The sequence below is a fragment of the Zeus faber genome (assembly GCF_960531495.2).
Source record: "Zeus faber genome assembly, chromosome: 11".
In the NCBI taxonomy this organism is placed as follows: Eukaryota; Metazoa; Chordata; class Actinopteri; order Zeiformes; family Zeidae; genus Zeus; species Zeus faber.
The window spans coordinates 15,252,632-15,267,627 of record NC_137205.1 but is presented as its reverse complement, the minus strand read 5'-3'; the positions used below and the strand labels follow the sequence as shown (position 1 = coordinate 15,267,627).

At 43.4% G+C, this 14,996-nt stretch overlaps 1 protein-coding gene across 1 annotated transcript; it reads left to right on the top strand.

The window, feature by feature from the left end:
- The first annotated feature begins 4,759 nt into the window (after window positions 1–4,759).
- Window positions 4,760–12,596, top strand: LOC307237076 (zinc finger protein 281-like). The gene is made up of 6 exons (XM_080009696.1): window positions 4,760–5,143; window positions 6,649–6,750; window positions 7,370–7,490; window positions 8,881–8,964; window positions 9,060–9,178; window positions 9,972–12,596. The coding sequence occupies exons 1-6, from the start codon at window positions 4,766–4,768 to the stop codon at window positions 11,565–11,567; spliced, it is 2,400 nt and encodes a 799-aa protein (XP_079865822.1). The 5' UTR covers window positions 4,760–4,765; the 3' UTR covers window positions 11,568–12,596.
- Window positions 12,597–14,996: the final 2,400 nt, after the last annotated feature.

Here is a 14,996-nt window from a genome sequence, read left to right as displayed (position 1 = left end):
TGTTACGGCTTCAACAAATGTACAACTTATTTATTATTGACTTACTATTATTTTACTATAAATATACATTATTAATAAATATATACATTTGATTACAATAAATTAAACGTTATACATTTGTTTTTGTTTTATATTTTTATACCCCAAAAAACTTGCAAGGCAGTAAAGTAGAAATATAAAGGCAAAACAGATATAAGAACGGAATATATATCTATTTTGTAAAATAAAAAAGATTCATAGAGCAATATATAGTAAAATGCTCTATGTTTCTTTCTAATTATCCATGCAGTATTTGGGGTAATTTAAAGGAGAAGGGCTGTTCTCCACAAATACACAACAACTATATAGGTTTATAAATATAAGCTATGTAACTATATATAACTTCACTTTGCTTTTTATCAGTGGTCCCAAAGCAGCAACATCATTAATAAGATCCATGTGGTTATTTTATGCTCTGTTATGTTCAACTGCTCCGCTTAATAAATACGAAGGATCAGGTTCTGATCCAGTGAAAGGTAGACTTTTCTGATTATCACGCCAGCAGAATTATCTTATATCTGCATGTAAATAATCCACTGATATGAAGCCAAGTCTTTGCTTTAAGATCAGTCTAATAAGCCTCCCTTCTTAATCACCCGCTCTCCTCTTGGCTTCCATTACACAATATCCACAATATCTCATTTTGTGGATCAGATTTATTGCGTTGGGTTGGATCCAGAGAAACCCCACGCAGGCTGAATTATTGATGAGGATCAGAAAACGACAACACGTGTCAAGTGATCCACCAGCTGAGCTCGGTAACTGCAGTTGTAAATTGTACTTTCTCGGTTTTTAATCGTTTATTCTAGACAACTAGAATCCAGTTGGATTCAGCCACATAGACAGAGGTTCATTGGACTCAGAGACGAAGAATCTCAACATCTCAACATCTATAATAGGCTGCACACTCTATTAGAGGCCCTACAATACATTTTTGATTTCCTTTTTTCCCCCCATTTCCATTTTGTGCAACCTCTACTCGTCTTCAAACATGGAGAATAACAATTGAATTAAATGTATTGAATTTCACAGATGCACATTATCCAACCGCAATTCTTAATAACCTTATTATCTCTGGATTTCTTTGCATGACTTGATATTCCGCCGCAACAACATGACACGCTGCAGCGAGATGATGATACATATTTAAACAGTACAAGAGTGAGGAGTGTTTTAGGACGAGGGGGCTTCATCAAGGATAGGCCCGCATCAAAAATGCATCCCACTACCTGTCTCCCCATTAACTCTGCTGTCTGGTGTTTTAATTATTCTCTGCTCTTCTCACTTAACTGGGTCATTAGCGCCCGCAGGCACACGGCCCAAAATAAGAGGATTCATTAAACTGTGCATTTGGACACACACACACACACACACACACACACACACGCACACACACACACACACACCTCAATGTCTTTTTTTTATTCACCTTGTTGTTTATAACCCACAATTTGGTGAATATTCTTTTATGGCGGAGTTACCTGCTTTTATACACTCTTTGCATGTTCTTTTGTTTTTACAATGCGGCTGCAATATCTGCTTCCACGCTTCTTTGTTGTGCCAATATGACAATAGAGAGACAAAACCTCGAACCTTGCTCTTGCATTGCCATCCACTCCCTTGACGGCTTTATTTATGTTTTTTTTTTTCATGACGGATTTCATTTTAGATGCAAGTGCTGCTGCTTTTTGAATAGAGATCAAGTTTGGGTTTGAGGAATATATACGATCATATCAACCACAAGGTATACTGTAAAAGCACCCGTTTGGATATTGACGGTTTAACATAAATATAAAAACCCTCAAACTCTACTAATGCTACTGATACAGTTGTTGGAGCACTAGAGACAAAATGTTCTTATTGTAAGTGCGTTTGGACAAAGGCTTCCGCCAAATGACGTAACGTACAGCTCAGAATCCAATGAATGACGAGTCGGAAAACACACTTTTCCAATTCCTCTCAAGGAATTTCATTCGTTAACCCGTGCTACTCCAAAAGGATTCATTCAACCTGTGAAAAGCCACTGAAGTTATGGTGAGAATAGTATAACACAGCCTTTACTCGTGGTGGGTGGACTTGAACAGACAGATAGAAAGTGTAACAATAAGCATATTAACTAACTGGCCGCTGAACCTTTCATGGAAAGAATAAAACTGTACTGAGAGGCGGGTTTTTCTGGAGGTCTCAAAACCGAGAAGATAAACTGGAGGAGGGCGTGACGCTTGCCTCAAAAGTGCTGTTTCAAACAAGGCCAGAATATTACACTAAATACACCCTGCTTTGGTTTTTTTTTTTTTTTCCATTATGAAAGATCCCAAAAATGGAAAAATATGGATCTGGAGTCTTACGTCTTTGAAGCAGCTACCCTTTTCATCTTAAATATTATTATTTGTCGTTGTGACAATCCGGATACCTGCTTCATTTCATTATTCCATATGCAAAGTCTTCCATTATGATTGACCGACGGGAATGTTCTAAATCACCGTGAGATCCCATCTTTCCTCCGAGAACCGAATTCTCTACTTGAATCACTCGGTTTTACTAAACGAGAAAGAGAAAGCAATAAAAAAAAAAAATCGAAACCTTATGGAGCTGCTTTTTTTTGGGGGGGGGGGATTGCTCTGCTGATATTTTCACAGTCTATCCGTCGTATTTGATTTATGTCCAATTCACCATCTCAATCTGATCTGAACCCTTTATTCACCCTTGTTCACCCTTTTCAGTCACCCTTTTTGTAAATATAAAAAAAAAAAAAAGGAATAATAAATGAAGTCGGGAAACGGAACGCCTCTTTCCTCGCTGTTCCTCCGCCTTGAGCGACTCCGAAAAACCCGTCGAACCTTCCGTCTTCGCCCTTGTGTGACGTGCGGCGGGGACGCGCCGCCGACCCCGCAAGGTCCGCCGCCCACTACCCACAATCCCCTGCGCCGGGGCAAAATGGAAGAACGCGGCAGCTGCGGGAGAACAATGTTTTGCCTCTAAAAACGCCGAAACGGACACGCAGGGGCCGAGCCGCAGACGCCGACACCGCGCGTTTGGGGGGTCATGCACTGGTGAGGAGGGCTGCGCTGACGAACGATACAAAAAAAAAAAAAAAAAGTTTGGGCGTTGCGTGGGCTGGGAGGCTCAGCACGCACACGGGACAGACAACAAAGCGCTCGGCGGCAGCGCTACGGTGCCGCTAAGTTAGCCGGCTAGCATGCTAGCCGGCTAGGCTACGCCGCTAAGCATTCCCGGACGAGCGTCATTGTTCACGGGCCGTTTGTTATGGGGGTCAGCGCCGCTGCTCCATCACTCACAGTCTGCCCGCTGCTAGAGGCTGAGCTCCACGGGGAAACGGTTGATTGCTTTTTTGTTTGTTGTTTTGAAATGACGCATTTAAATGCTGCTTGTGCTCCAGACCATGTTTTTTTTTTTTTTTGTTCTAGAAGGAATGATCATTCGTCCTTGATCGGTTGTTGGCGTTGTGTAACATTACGACGCAAATCCACCCCGCACTCGTTTTCGCCGCAAATTCCTAAACCCGAGGATCGGCTCTCGGAGCAACCTCCGTGTGCTTTGATGAGTAGATATTGTTGCGGATAAAGGAGGGTTTTCTCCCTTTTCCTGTGTTGGTGCTCAGGCTGCAGACGGATCCATCGGTCCGAACGGTGCCGTTATTCCATATTAATAAAGATCCCGCATTACAAAGAAGGGCCCCCCTCAGCCAGACGGCTGGCTAGCTTCCCAAAAATAGAACTGCATCCACTAATTTCGCTTTAGTGCAGACTGTGTACTTTTACACCAGAATGAAAGGCGTTGCATGGTATATTTCAATCTGTTTAAAAGTTTACCATAGCTATTTTCTGCTCGTGCACTGTCGGTATTTTGCATCAGAGAGAGAGATGGATACTTAAATTGCGGTGTTTACATCATCACATCCGAAAAGTAATAGGCCATAAGATTAAAGTAATGAGAATAAAAAGAGAATAAATGTAATAAACCTAAAAATAGAAAAAAATGCAATACAATAAACCAAAAAACAAAAAAAACAATAGACCTCTGTATCCTCTATTCACACTGTCGGAAATAGGAAATACATATTCTGTGTAAGACACTAGTGGGACACTGAGAAACACTATTACAGAACCGATCAAACACCTTGTTATTGGCTTATATTCGATCCTCAGTGCACACACAGAAGCAGTATTGTGAATGCAGCCTCTCATTGACAGATAAGCCCATGCAAATTGGATGACTTAGTCGAGCAGGCCCATCAAACCGATTACAGTAGCAATGAACTGCAATCCTCTCCCTCGCTACATCGTTTCAGTGACATTTGAGCATTGCCAAAAAAAAATAAAATGACACATTGTTCTGCATCCACGGCGAAAGGTTGTTGCGCATCACAGGGTCTGCGCTCTGCTTGTTTCCACATGCCGTCCAGCCAGACGGTAGCCGTTTGTTGACCCACAAACCCTCATTTTTTAATCCAACTAAGCACTCGATTGCGAGATCAGAGGCTGTTCTGAAAGGATAGGCTCAACTAACTCATCATTATTGTCTGGAAAGCTTCTATTTGGGGATATCCTCACAGTGTGTGGTGGGTGTGCGTGTTTGTTTCCTGAAAGGCTTGTCAACTTTTCTGTCTCCTTTTTTGACTCATGTGGCATTGTTTCGTTTTGCTTTTCAGGATGAATCTGATTGGCACTGTGTCGTTTCCCTACCTGCGCCGCCCGCGTTTACCATGAGCCTCATTCAAGACAAACTGGGAAATGAATTCCTGCGTTCGAACGGGGGCATGGACTCCGCCTTCGGCTCCGGCATGATCATGTTCAGCCACCTTCCGCCGGTGACCAGCTTCACACGGCTTGCCGCCCAGTCGGTCATGCAGGACCTGCCGTCCCAGGAGATGATCCTCAAGAAGGAGCGCGACTCACCTGACTGTGGCGGGGGGTCGCTGGGGGACTACGTCCACGCCATGGGCATCAAGCAGGAGAAGCTGACGGAGCACGATTACCGCCTGCCACTCTATCCTGGGAGCTCTGTAAAAAGCAGTGAGCTGCTGGAGATGACGATGGGAAACCAACAGAGTCTGCTGGTGCACGATCTCAGCATGGCCAACGTGAGTACTGACAGAGTAACAACTCACTGGAAGCCCTGGCTTGATTGAACTTTTCTTCCCAATCGGGCATCAGAGCCGGAATCCCAGACATCGAGCGTCTATGTTTCTAATAATTATTTGAGCTTCTATGTGTTTCTTGTCTGACATCCCTTTTGTATATTATATAGTGGTTTTAATTTCCATTCCGACAAGTAAGAACATTCATAACAAGCAGTACGAGGCTAATCAAAATTCACGCACACAAAATATGCACCACATGCCCGGATTTGAGGTTTTTCTTTTCTTTTCTGCAATGCCTGGAGGGTGCTCACAGTCCAAACAGTCAATGGATGGGAAGGGGCGGAGCCTGAGACATGAAAAGAACAGGGTGGAGCCTCTCTCCAACAGGAAACAGTGACATAAATCTAAAGGTTTATGATGTTAAAAAAAAAAAAAAAAAAAAAAAAAGTTCCCCCCCACCAGAGGAGTGATGTCATCTGTTCCTTAGCAGCATGAATGGAAGTGTCTTGGCAACGTTATGATCGTCATGTTTGCGCTTGTACTTCATCTGAATTGTCTTTTGTTCTCGCACACACCTTTGTCTAACAATAGCCGGGCTCTGAAGGTCACCTGGCTTTTGATGAGTCTGTTAACAGCATTGTAAACTACTTGGTGGTGGGTTTTTTTTGTTTGTGTCTTCCTTTCTTTGTGATAGTCTATACACAGAACAACACATGGGACTTTGTGTAAACACTGAGCAGAATATAGTCGGTGCCCTGGGGCTCAACAACAGAGGAAGTGTCTTCTACAAAGAAACACTTTGTCATCCAAGTTTGAATTGAAGTAAGGCAATGAGGGCCTGAATTAAGATGCATTTTTTTCCGGCACTCTCCCAAAATTCTTGCCCTCACATTTCCCTTTGCTTTATGAATAGATGATATAAAACATTTTTTTTAGTTTTGGACCATTTTAGCACATCGGTCCATGGAGTTGTTGCTTTTTGGACTCTGGGATGTATTCAGAGATTTGTTGTCTTTAGTGTTGTTCTCTATGGCAGTAGCTATAATGTCAAAGTTTAATTTAAATGGAAATGATGGCAAACAAAAAGAAAATGGGTCTGCAAATCAATGCTAGAAGTGGTTTGGGAATTCATCTCACTTGGCAGGAAATTGGCGGCACAGATTTTGTCAAAGTGGCGTGGGACAAAGCTGGGCAATCGTTCACAACCCAATATTGATATTTTCAATATTGTGGTTTTTTTTTTTTTCTTTCTTTTTGGATGCGCATTCATCAACAGGGCTGTAATTTATTTTGTGTTGTCATCTATTAGAATGAGAATTGAGTGCTTTGCATTTCCAGCAGAGTTTATAAAGGGATTGTCTGGATTATCCTGTTTCTCACAAGGTGCAAAATGTTTTATGTATTTTATGTTGTTCATCCTGGAACTCTTTAATCCCACAGTGGCGGTCTTGGCTTTGCCCAGCTGCCTCTCACTGCCTCCGTTCTTCCCTTTGTCGTCTTTCCAGCTGCCGGCCCGGGTCGGAAAGGAGCCCACTGGGAGAAAAGGTCGAAGGTCAAATGGTGATGGACAGGAGGGAAAGCCCAGAAAGAGACGCAGCGAGGCTAAGGTTTGTCATATTCTCTTTCTATTCAATCCTGTCTTTATTTATTTTCTGACACACATTCACAAACCTCAAATACTTTGAAGCCATTGTTCAGTTCAGCATCATGAAGGGGAATAAATATGTGCACTGTTCTGAAACACAATGGTTAAAAAAACATTTTTTAACTAATTAATTAGAACATAATGTAAATGTAGGATTAATTAAAAAAATAATTCTCGACTGTAATTGCCATTGATTGTGATTTATGGCAGAAATAAAATGGATACAATATGGCACGGTACTTCATTAATCCCCATATATCAACCCGCCCCCATCAGTTATTTTCACATTAAACAAAAGATAGATCTTAGATCTATTAATATAGATAGAAGTGTGTATGCAGAAAATAAATACTAACACCTTAATGCTGATATACTCATATTTTGCTCTCTACAGTGTGTTACATATAGGGCTGTGATGATAACCGCATTACCGGGGTAGATCACTCACAGATATATATATATATATATATATATATATATATATATATATATATATATATATATATATATATATATATGCTGGTGAAAGTAAGAGGAGTGCATACGGTGTGTGATATGAAATCTTGTGCATTGCTCTGCAGCAATCGATGCTGCTGGACGGCGACGGCCTCTCGCCGGGCACCAAGCCGCACATCTGTGAGCACTGCCATGCGTCTTTCAGGAGCTCCTACCACTTGCGAAGACACGTCCTCATCCACACAGGTACTGGGCTCTGCATCACTTTTGTTCCTCCTGTCTGGTCTCCAGCAACACTGATAGGCGATACGTCCCACAGGAAACGCAATTTATCACCATCAAATACAAATAATTATTAAAATGATTGATCAATATTAAAGTGAGGTGGTTAGTCTAGTGGGATGCCTGTATCAGCGATCTATGCTGATATTGGATAGATAGAAACTTAATCTTAAATGTCAAATCAATTATTGGAGAGGATGCTAAAACCAGCATCAATTCTGGCATTTTTTATGCAAGTAATTCTTAAAAAAAATTCAGTCTAATTGGATTCGGCTGTTCATGCAAATATTCAACTATTGGACAGGGGGGGACACCGCTTTTAAACGGGCCCCGGGGCTAAATTATTAAGACCATAGTATCAATAGGCTCTGATGTTAGGGTACTGTTAATGGTTTTGGAGAAATTAAGAACAGTTATTTTCTATTTATTTAGGCGATACAACTCATTTCTAACTTGCAATACGATTAAGCTATAATAATAATAATTATAACATATAATATTTATCTTATTATCTAATTATTTGGCTTACAATATTCCAAAATTGTGCAGACTGCCTATCTATCGCTGTCACTACAATGGAGCATGTGCTCCGGTTGTTCCTAGTGCATGAGCTGAAAGATTTGACTCTTGTTGTTGACGAGTCCCTGAGTAAAACAAAGCGTTCGATTTGATTCAATTGGTTTAACGAAAAACATCGTCTGACCAGCGATGGGAGACTGAAGTTGGTCCCTGGACGCTGTAAGCTGCTCACCTCTCTTGGCCTGCCCCTCGGAGGAAGGACAAGCCTAAATGGGATAAAAAGCGGAGAACACATTTCATGGCCTCTATTAATTGCGCGTGTGTGTGTCTGCCGCCGTAGCTACAAGTATGCATGTGTTGTTGTGTGTGCAGTGACCATTACATATGAGCGAAGGAGGACTTCCAGCGAACATCCCCCTGTCAACTGCCACCACAAATAGTCTTATTCTGTGGGAAACACTGGCCTCTCAATCCAAAAACTTTAGCCGGGACTGTGTCTATAAATGGAGTCAGCACAACCAGTGCAGTGGAGGTTGTGTACACTTTTTAATGCTGACGAGGGGGGGGGCGCCTTTCTGTAGAAAATAGTCATTTATGGTACAGTAAAATCCCTCCTCCACAACTCAGAGAACTATCTTTTTTTTCTGCTCTCGATCAGATGTTAGAAATTGGCACCAGACTTGTTTGATAGTTAATGTGCATGAAAATCACACCGGATGGTGTCAAGATGCCTTTTGGGTGCAGATATTAATCACTTCAAAATGAGAAATGAAAAATTTCAACACTTCATTATTCAGTGTTTCTTGTTGACAATGAAGTAATGTCGCTGTTGCAGGTGAACGGCCTTTCAGGTGCAACCAGTGTAACATGAGCTTCATCCAGAAGTATCTACTTCAGCGGCACGAGAAGATCCACAGTGGTATGTCACAACACTCACACTTTTAATTGGATGACTTATTAAAAGCACTTGAATTGAATGTCTGATGTTGAAAATGTTTTTTTTCTGTATTTCAGGGGAGAAGCCATTTAGTTGTGACCAGTGTAACATGCGCTTTATACAGAAGTACCACATGGAGAGGCACAAGAGGACTCACAGCGGAGAGAAGCCTTACAGATGTGAAACCTGTCAACAGGTATCAAGTTTATTTTTTATGTTTATAGTCTGAATGGAGCGGCTGGCGATATCGATTAGTTTTAGTCCAGTATTCTCTCCATTGTTATGCCCATGACTTCACAAAACACACTTTCACACAAGTGTGTGCATTGGAGCTCACAGGCTCTTATTGTGTTGCCTTTTCTGGGGCCTTAATATTACTAGAACATTTTACATTGCTGCAAAAAGACTAAAAGCAAAGCCTAACTTGGTTGAGATTGCTATCAAATCATAAATTCAGGTAAGCGTCATCAGTTGTACTGTCTGAAAGCTCCTCAAAAGTCGTCCAAAGGTGTTTTGTCGGGGGTTCTGTATAATAACAAGTCACCCACTTGAAGGTGGTTCAGAATAGATGCGTCCTTTATGTTATGTATAACCACATTTGTTTGGGATTTCAAATGCATAGTTGTTATTTCTTATTTCTCAGACAGTTGCAAAGTCCTCCTGTTGCACTGTGCAAGAGATGGTCAGAAATACTTTGATTCTAATGACAGGTTTTTTAACAAAATTCATTCTAAATCTGCAATTACAGCAATTCTTTCTTCAATGTTCTCAGGGCCATTATAGTTTTTCTTTTTTTTTTTTTTCTTTTAAGATAAAACCTCATTACTCCCTTGAGGGCAATTCAGGCGTTAAAGCAGCAAAAACAGTGCAGTCGAGAAAGAAATGACACATGAACGCTATCTAGGCCAAGTAAACATTAAGTAGGGCTTTTCTAACTAGTAGTAACTAAAGCTAATGTTTGTGTCTCATGAAGTGTCTTTGCTCTAAAGTATTTTTCCAGGACGGACAGATTGCTGAAGCACAAGCGAACCTGTGGAGAAGCCATGAGGAAGGCGCTGGACTCTGGGATGTTGAACATGGATTGTGCGGACATGGGCCAAGGCAGCTACGGAATCTCTCAGGGAAATGCTGGGGCCACCGGCCGGAAGAGGGGGCGGTCCAAGAACTCGGAGGGAGGGGAGCGCAGGAGGAAGAAGGGGTCGGCAGCAGTGGATGCATCAGGGGCGGGGTTGGGAGGTTTGCATGTTCACGAATCAGTGTCTGCGGGCTACAGCGTCCCACAGTACCCCATCACTAATCACACCATGTCGTCCTCCGGCGACCCAGGCACCAGCACCATGCACCAGGGCCGAGCTCCCAAGATGGCCTTCAAGAAGGCCAATCGTAAGGGCCTGGACAAGGGGGGTCTAGGGCAAGCCAAACAGGGTTCCGGGGAGCAGAGTGGCAGCATGGACGGCCTTAGTTTGATGCAGACAAACGGGGCTAAAGCGGGCACAACCAGCAGTAACTACGACGACGCCATGCAGTTCCTCAAGAAGAGGCGCTACCTTAATGCAGCCAACAATGCGAGTGCATCGGCGGGAGGCAGCGACTACGAGGTCGGCGTGGGTCACCTCTCTTCCCAGCAGTCTGTGATCCAGGGCGTGGTTTCAGGCGTGATGGACGGCGATGCGCCCATGGTCCTGTTGGACTCCTCTGCCATGGGTGTGGACAAGCACGACAAGACGGGCATTCCCGACGAGGTGCTGCAGAGCCTGCTGGACCACTACACCCAGAAGCCTGACGGCTCGCACCATGACGTGCACTTTGACATCAGCGACCAGCACGTTGAGCTGCACCCCCACTCGGCCGACGGGCCGGACCTGGGCCACAGCGCAGACACACCGAGCCTGTCCGGAGACAAAACAGTGATCATGCATGAGTACTCGCGCTTCCTGCTGCAGGCCCTGGAGCGCACCAGCAACTGCAGCAGCTTCCACCTGAGCCCCACCTTGCCTGCCTCCGGCCCCTTCACCAGCTCGCACCCCAGCGCCCTCTACTCCGACAAGAACATCTACACTACTTCCCCTCTGGAGTGTGGCTTTGGCCAGTCGGCCTCCTCGCCCTCGCTGCCCTCCGCCTCGTCCGTGCCAAAGTCTCACTTTGCGATGCTCACCGGTTCCTCGCCGCAGCACGGCTTCCACCTGAGCGGCCTGGAGCCCTCGTCCCACCAGCAGCTCACCCCTTCTCAGGAGCTCACCGACCAGATGGACAAGCAGCACAACTCCTCCCCGCCTTCCTCCTACCAGATCAGCCCGTCTGACCTGAACAGCCAGAAGAACCCGGCGCCGGCCAAGAACGGCCTGGCCGCGTACCCGCTGTCCACCAAGTCCTCTTACCAGATCGAGAACTTTGCCCAGGCCTTCGGCTCCCAGTTCAAGTCGGATGGCCACCGCTTGTCCTACGTGGCGGACTCCAGTGGCGAGGTGGACCACAGAATAAGGACGCCTGTGTCTGAATTCTCAGGGTATAGTAGTTTGTTAGCTGATGTCAATGAGCCAGTAAGTACAGGTTCCAAAACCCCAACAAGCCAAAGCTACAGATGAAGGCCTGGAAAGGGGAGGACGTTCAGTTGTTTTAAAAAGGTCATTTTTTATTATTATTATTATTATTATTATTATAATTGTTTTTTGTTTTTTTTTCCAAAAGATCTTTTATTTTAATTATACTGATGCTATGTTTTTATGCCACACAACTCTCCAGGCCTTCAAGGCCTCCTACAAATGCAATCTTCTTTTCTTTTAGTCAAAAATCGGTCTCAACGGAAGTTGTTTATTTTAAGCGTAAAACAGCAATGGACAAGCAAGTCTTTCACCCATGAGCTTACGTGTTGGAGCAATCAACTTTACAATTGTAGAAGAAAGAAAAGGAAATAACGATGGCAGGGAATAGCCCAGAACTGAAATAGCAAAAAATAGTTATTGTCTGTTACAAGGTTTAAAGTATTACTCAGGAAAACGGTGGGAAAGGAAGAGCCTGTGTGGTGCAGTAGGCACTCCCATTTACGACTTCAAAGAGAATTTGTGTTTTGTTTTTTTTAATTTAATGCCATTTTTTCCATTGTTTAATGGGTGCAACTAGAATAACAGACTGCTGCCAGCTCACTTACACTGAGAACACTTTCCACTTGGCTATATAGAGATTATGGTACTTTCTTGTCAATGTGAAACTCATGTTTGCTTCAATAAGGGCCATATATATATATTTATAAGAATATATATTATGTAAGATAACAGATTTAATCATTCTGGGGAAGTGCCAGGGAGAAAGGAGGTTGGTTTGCGTGCGTTCAGGGTGTTTCCCTGTTTTTTTGATTTTATTTTTTACCAGAACAAAAAAGGTAAAGCCTCGTCTTGGCTAACAGAGGGCGCTGTTGGACAGCAGGAGAAAAGGCTCCCCCCCCCCCCCCCCCCATCCCGCTTCCCGCCCCTTTCTTCTTCCTCAAATCTTTCTTTAAAAAGTATCCATTCAGCACTTTGAGAGGTTTACTGCATCGAGTAAACTACTCCGTCGGATCAGAAAAGAAAAAGCTCATTTGATGCAGATTTTGGGAGTCTGCGTTCGGAGTAGGTGTTGTTTAGATGGCATGGCTTGTATGTGGGGGGTGGGGGGGGGGGTTCTTGAATTAACATTGTTATGATGCTTACGGAAGGTGGGGGGAGGGGGGGGGTGAAATTTCTTAATGATTAAGTGGGATAAACTGTTATTCACAGCCCCTAGTCTTAGTTTTAATAGTTACCCAGTTTAGAAATGTTTTCTTTATAATTGATCTTAACGACAAAATGTTAGTGACTGAGTATTTCTTCTTCCGTTACTTTAGCGATTGACCTAATTGTTCTTATTAGTAGCAGAATACAACAGATCAGGCCATCCCCAAATAGTTCGGACTGAACTAACCTCAGTACGAGACATCGTCTGGAGATGTAGAGTGCTTTGGGAGTCATTTCAACACGGTGAGCATCAAAAATGTATTTGTTTTATTTGTTTTATTTTTTGTAAATCCAAATAATAATTACGCTTGTCTTCCATTTCTTAAAATCAATCGCCTTTTAATGCTGGAATTTAGGTAAACCTTGGATTTTTCTAAGTGAACGCTACGTCACCCCCCCCCCCCACCCCCCCACCCCCCCCGTTTTGACGCCAATCGTCAAAACGCACCTGAGCGGCGGCAACACGGACTGAGACTGTGACTGACCGATGGAATGACTCGTACTTTGTGGAGTAGTGGATGATTTGAACAGTAAACTATTTTCCGAAACCATATACCTCATATCACTGTAACCCAGGGACGACAGAGTCAAGGGATGGTGTTTGTAGCAGAGACTAGTTTTGGTTCAGCTTTTTCTACCGGCTATTTTCAACGTGTGTGTGTGTGTGTGTGTGTGTGTGTGTGTGTGTGTGTGTGTGTGTGAATGGAGTGATATTTCTGACCTGAGGAGACTTGTTACTGTAAACGTCTTAAACCAGCGCTCGGTCCGCAGCTGAATCTCTACCCTCTCTCTCATTTGTCACTCTCCATCTTGTTTCAATGGCGTGGGGTTATTGTTTTGACAAAAGAAACTGTACAAAACACTACATCTTGTTATTATGACCCCCCTGCTTGTAGATGATCTGTTGCTTTTTCTCTCTCTCTCTCTCTCTCTCTCTCGTCTTCCTGTCCCTTTTTGTCTCCACCATTTTGTGGCTGATATGATCATGTATTTTTAATTTTCTTCCAGTTCTCTGTGATGTGATTCACAAGGCTGTAATTGTCCAATGAACTTCAAATTGATTAGGGAAAAAAAACAATAAAATGCTTTTATCAAAAACGCCTCCTCCTTCCTGGCCTCCTTCTTCTGGGGATTGAGTTTGACTTGAAGTGTTATGACTAGACATGTCTGGTGAGTACGAGACGTGGACATTGATGCAGCGTGCAGTTTGATTGTATGCCCATTGTAAACAGCCACGTGTACTTAACTTACTTCCACTTATCTGGAAACGTGGAGTGGGCAACCTGTCATTTCCTCGTGAAAAACGAGAAGAGGCTACTTCTCACATCCGCATAAAGTCACACCTCTGATAATGAATCTAAACGGGATGATCAGAGCATGTTTGAAAACCCATGTCACCTTCCTCTAAATGTAGCTTCCAGTCACCACATTGGACTTGATGTTCCCTGACGACGGCCAAAATCTGCCCCTGTTGACCTCGAGGATGTAGCGGTCACCTGCAGTCCTCACCCTTCAATGAGGTCCAGAGAAAGTTTTCCCGTTGTGCGTCTGACGTCAACCTTCGTCTCCCTTTTTGTATAGCGCTCAAGTCAGCTCCTGAGATATTTCACCGTGAAACGCTTTGCGGTCAAGTTGATGGCTTGCGGTATTGTCTGGAAAAGGGGAGCGTTAACAAATGTGTGAAAAACGAACATGGATCAAATGTAAAATGGAGTTACAGTAAAGGATGACTTTGTGTAAAAGCTCGCGAAAGGCTCTGGGCTCTCGGACCATTTCAACCTTTCAACCACGAAGTTAGTACGTCATACTTATTTATGGGTCTCCTGGAAAATATTGGGTCTGGTCAAGGAAAGCCCAGATTTTCTGGGAAATGAGTGAAATAAGTCAGGTAAGGCTTGGTCCTCAAACCCTCAAGGAACGATCAGGCACCGCGATTGATCTCGGCGGTTGCGCAACGGAAGATAAACACGAAGCAATGAAAAATGTTTCTGTGATACTCATTGTTTGCACTGGGTGTGTGTCGCACCCTACAAATCGCACCGTATTATACTGTATAATGCGGTGTGATTTCTTTCGGTAAAACTTTTTTTCCCGATAAGTGGTGCATTTCCTTTTACTTTCCCGTTTAAAAACACGGAGAAAAAAAAGGAACCTTTAAAAAAAAACAAAAACAAAAAAAAAACGGGCTATTTCCACAAAAGCTTCCACGCGAACTATACAGCGACGACTGTATCTGCTAAACGTGCACTCCCCGGAAAAAACGGT

Excerpts from the sequence above, each read along its gene's own strand:
- LOC307237076 (XM_080009696.1), top strand. The coding sequence starts at position 4,766 with ATGAGCCTCATTCAAGACAAACTGGGAAATGAATTCCTGCGTTCGAAC. Across the intron at positions 6,751-7,369 it reads AGAGACGCAGCGAGGCTAAG|CAATCGATGCTGCTGGACGG; the intron begins GTTTGTCATATT and ends ATTGCTCTGCAG. Across the intron at positions 9,179-9,971 it reads GATGTGAAACCTGTCAACAG|TATTTTTCCAGGACGGACAG; the intron begins GTATCAAGTTTA and ends TTTGCTCTAAAG.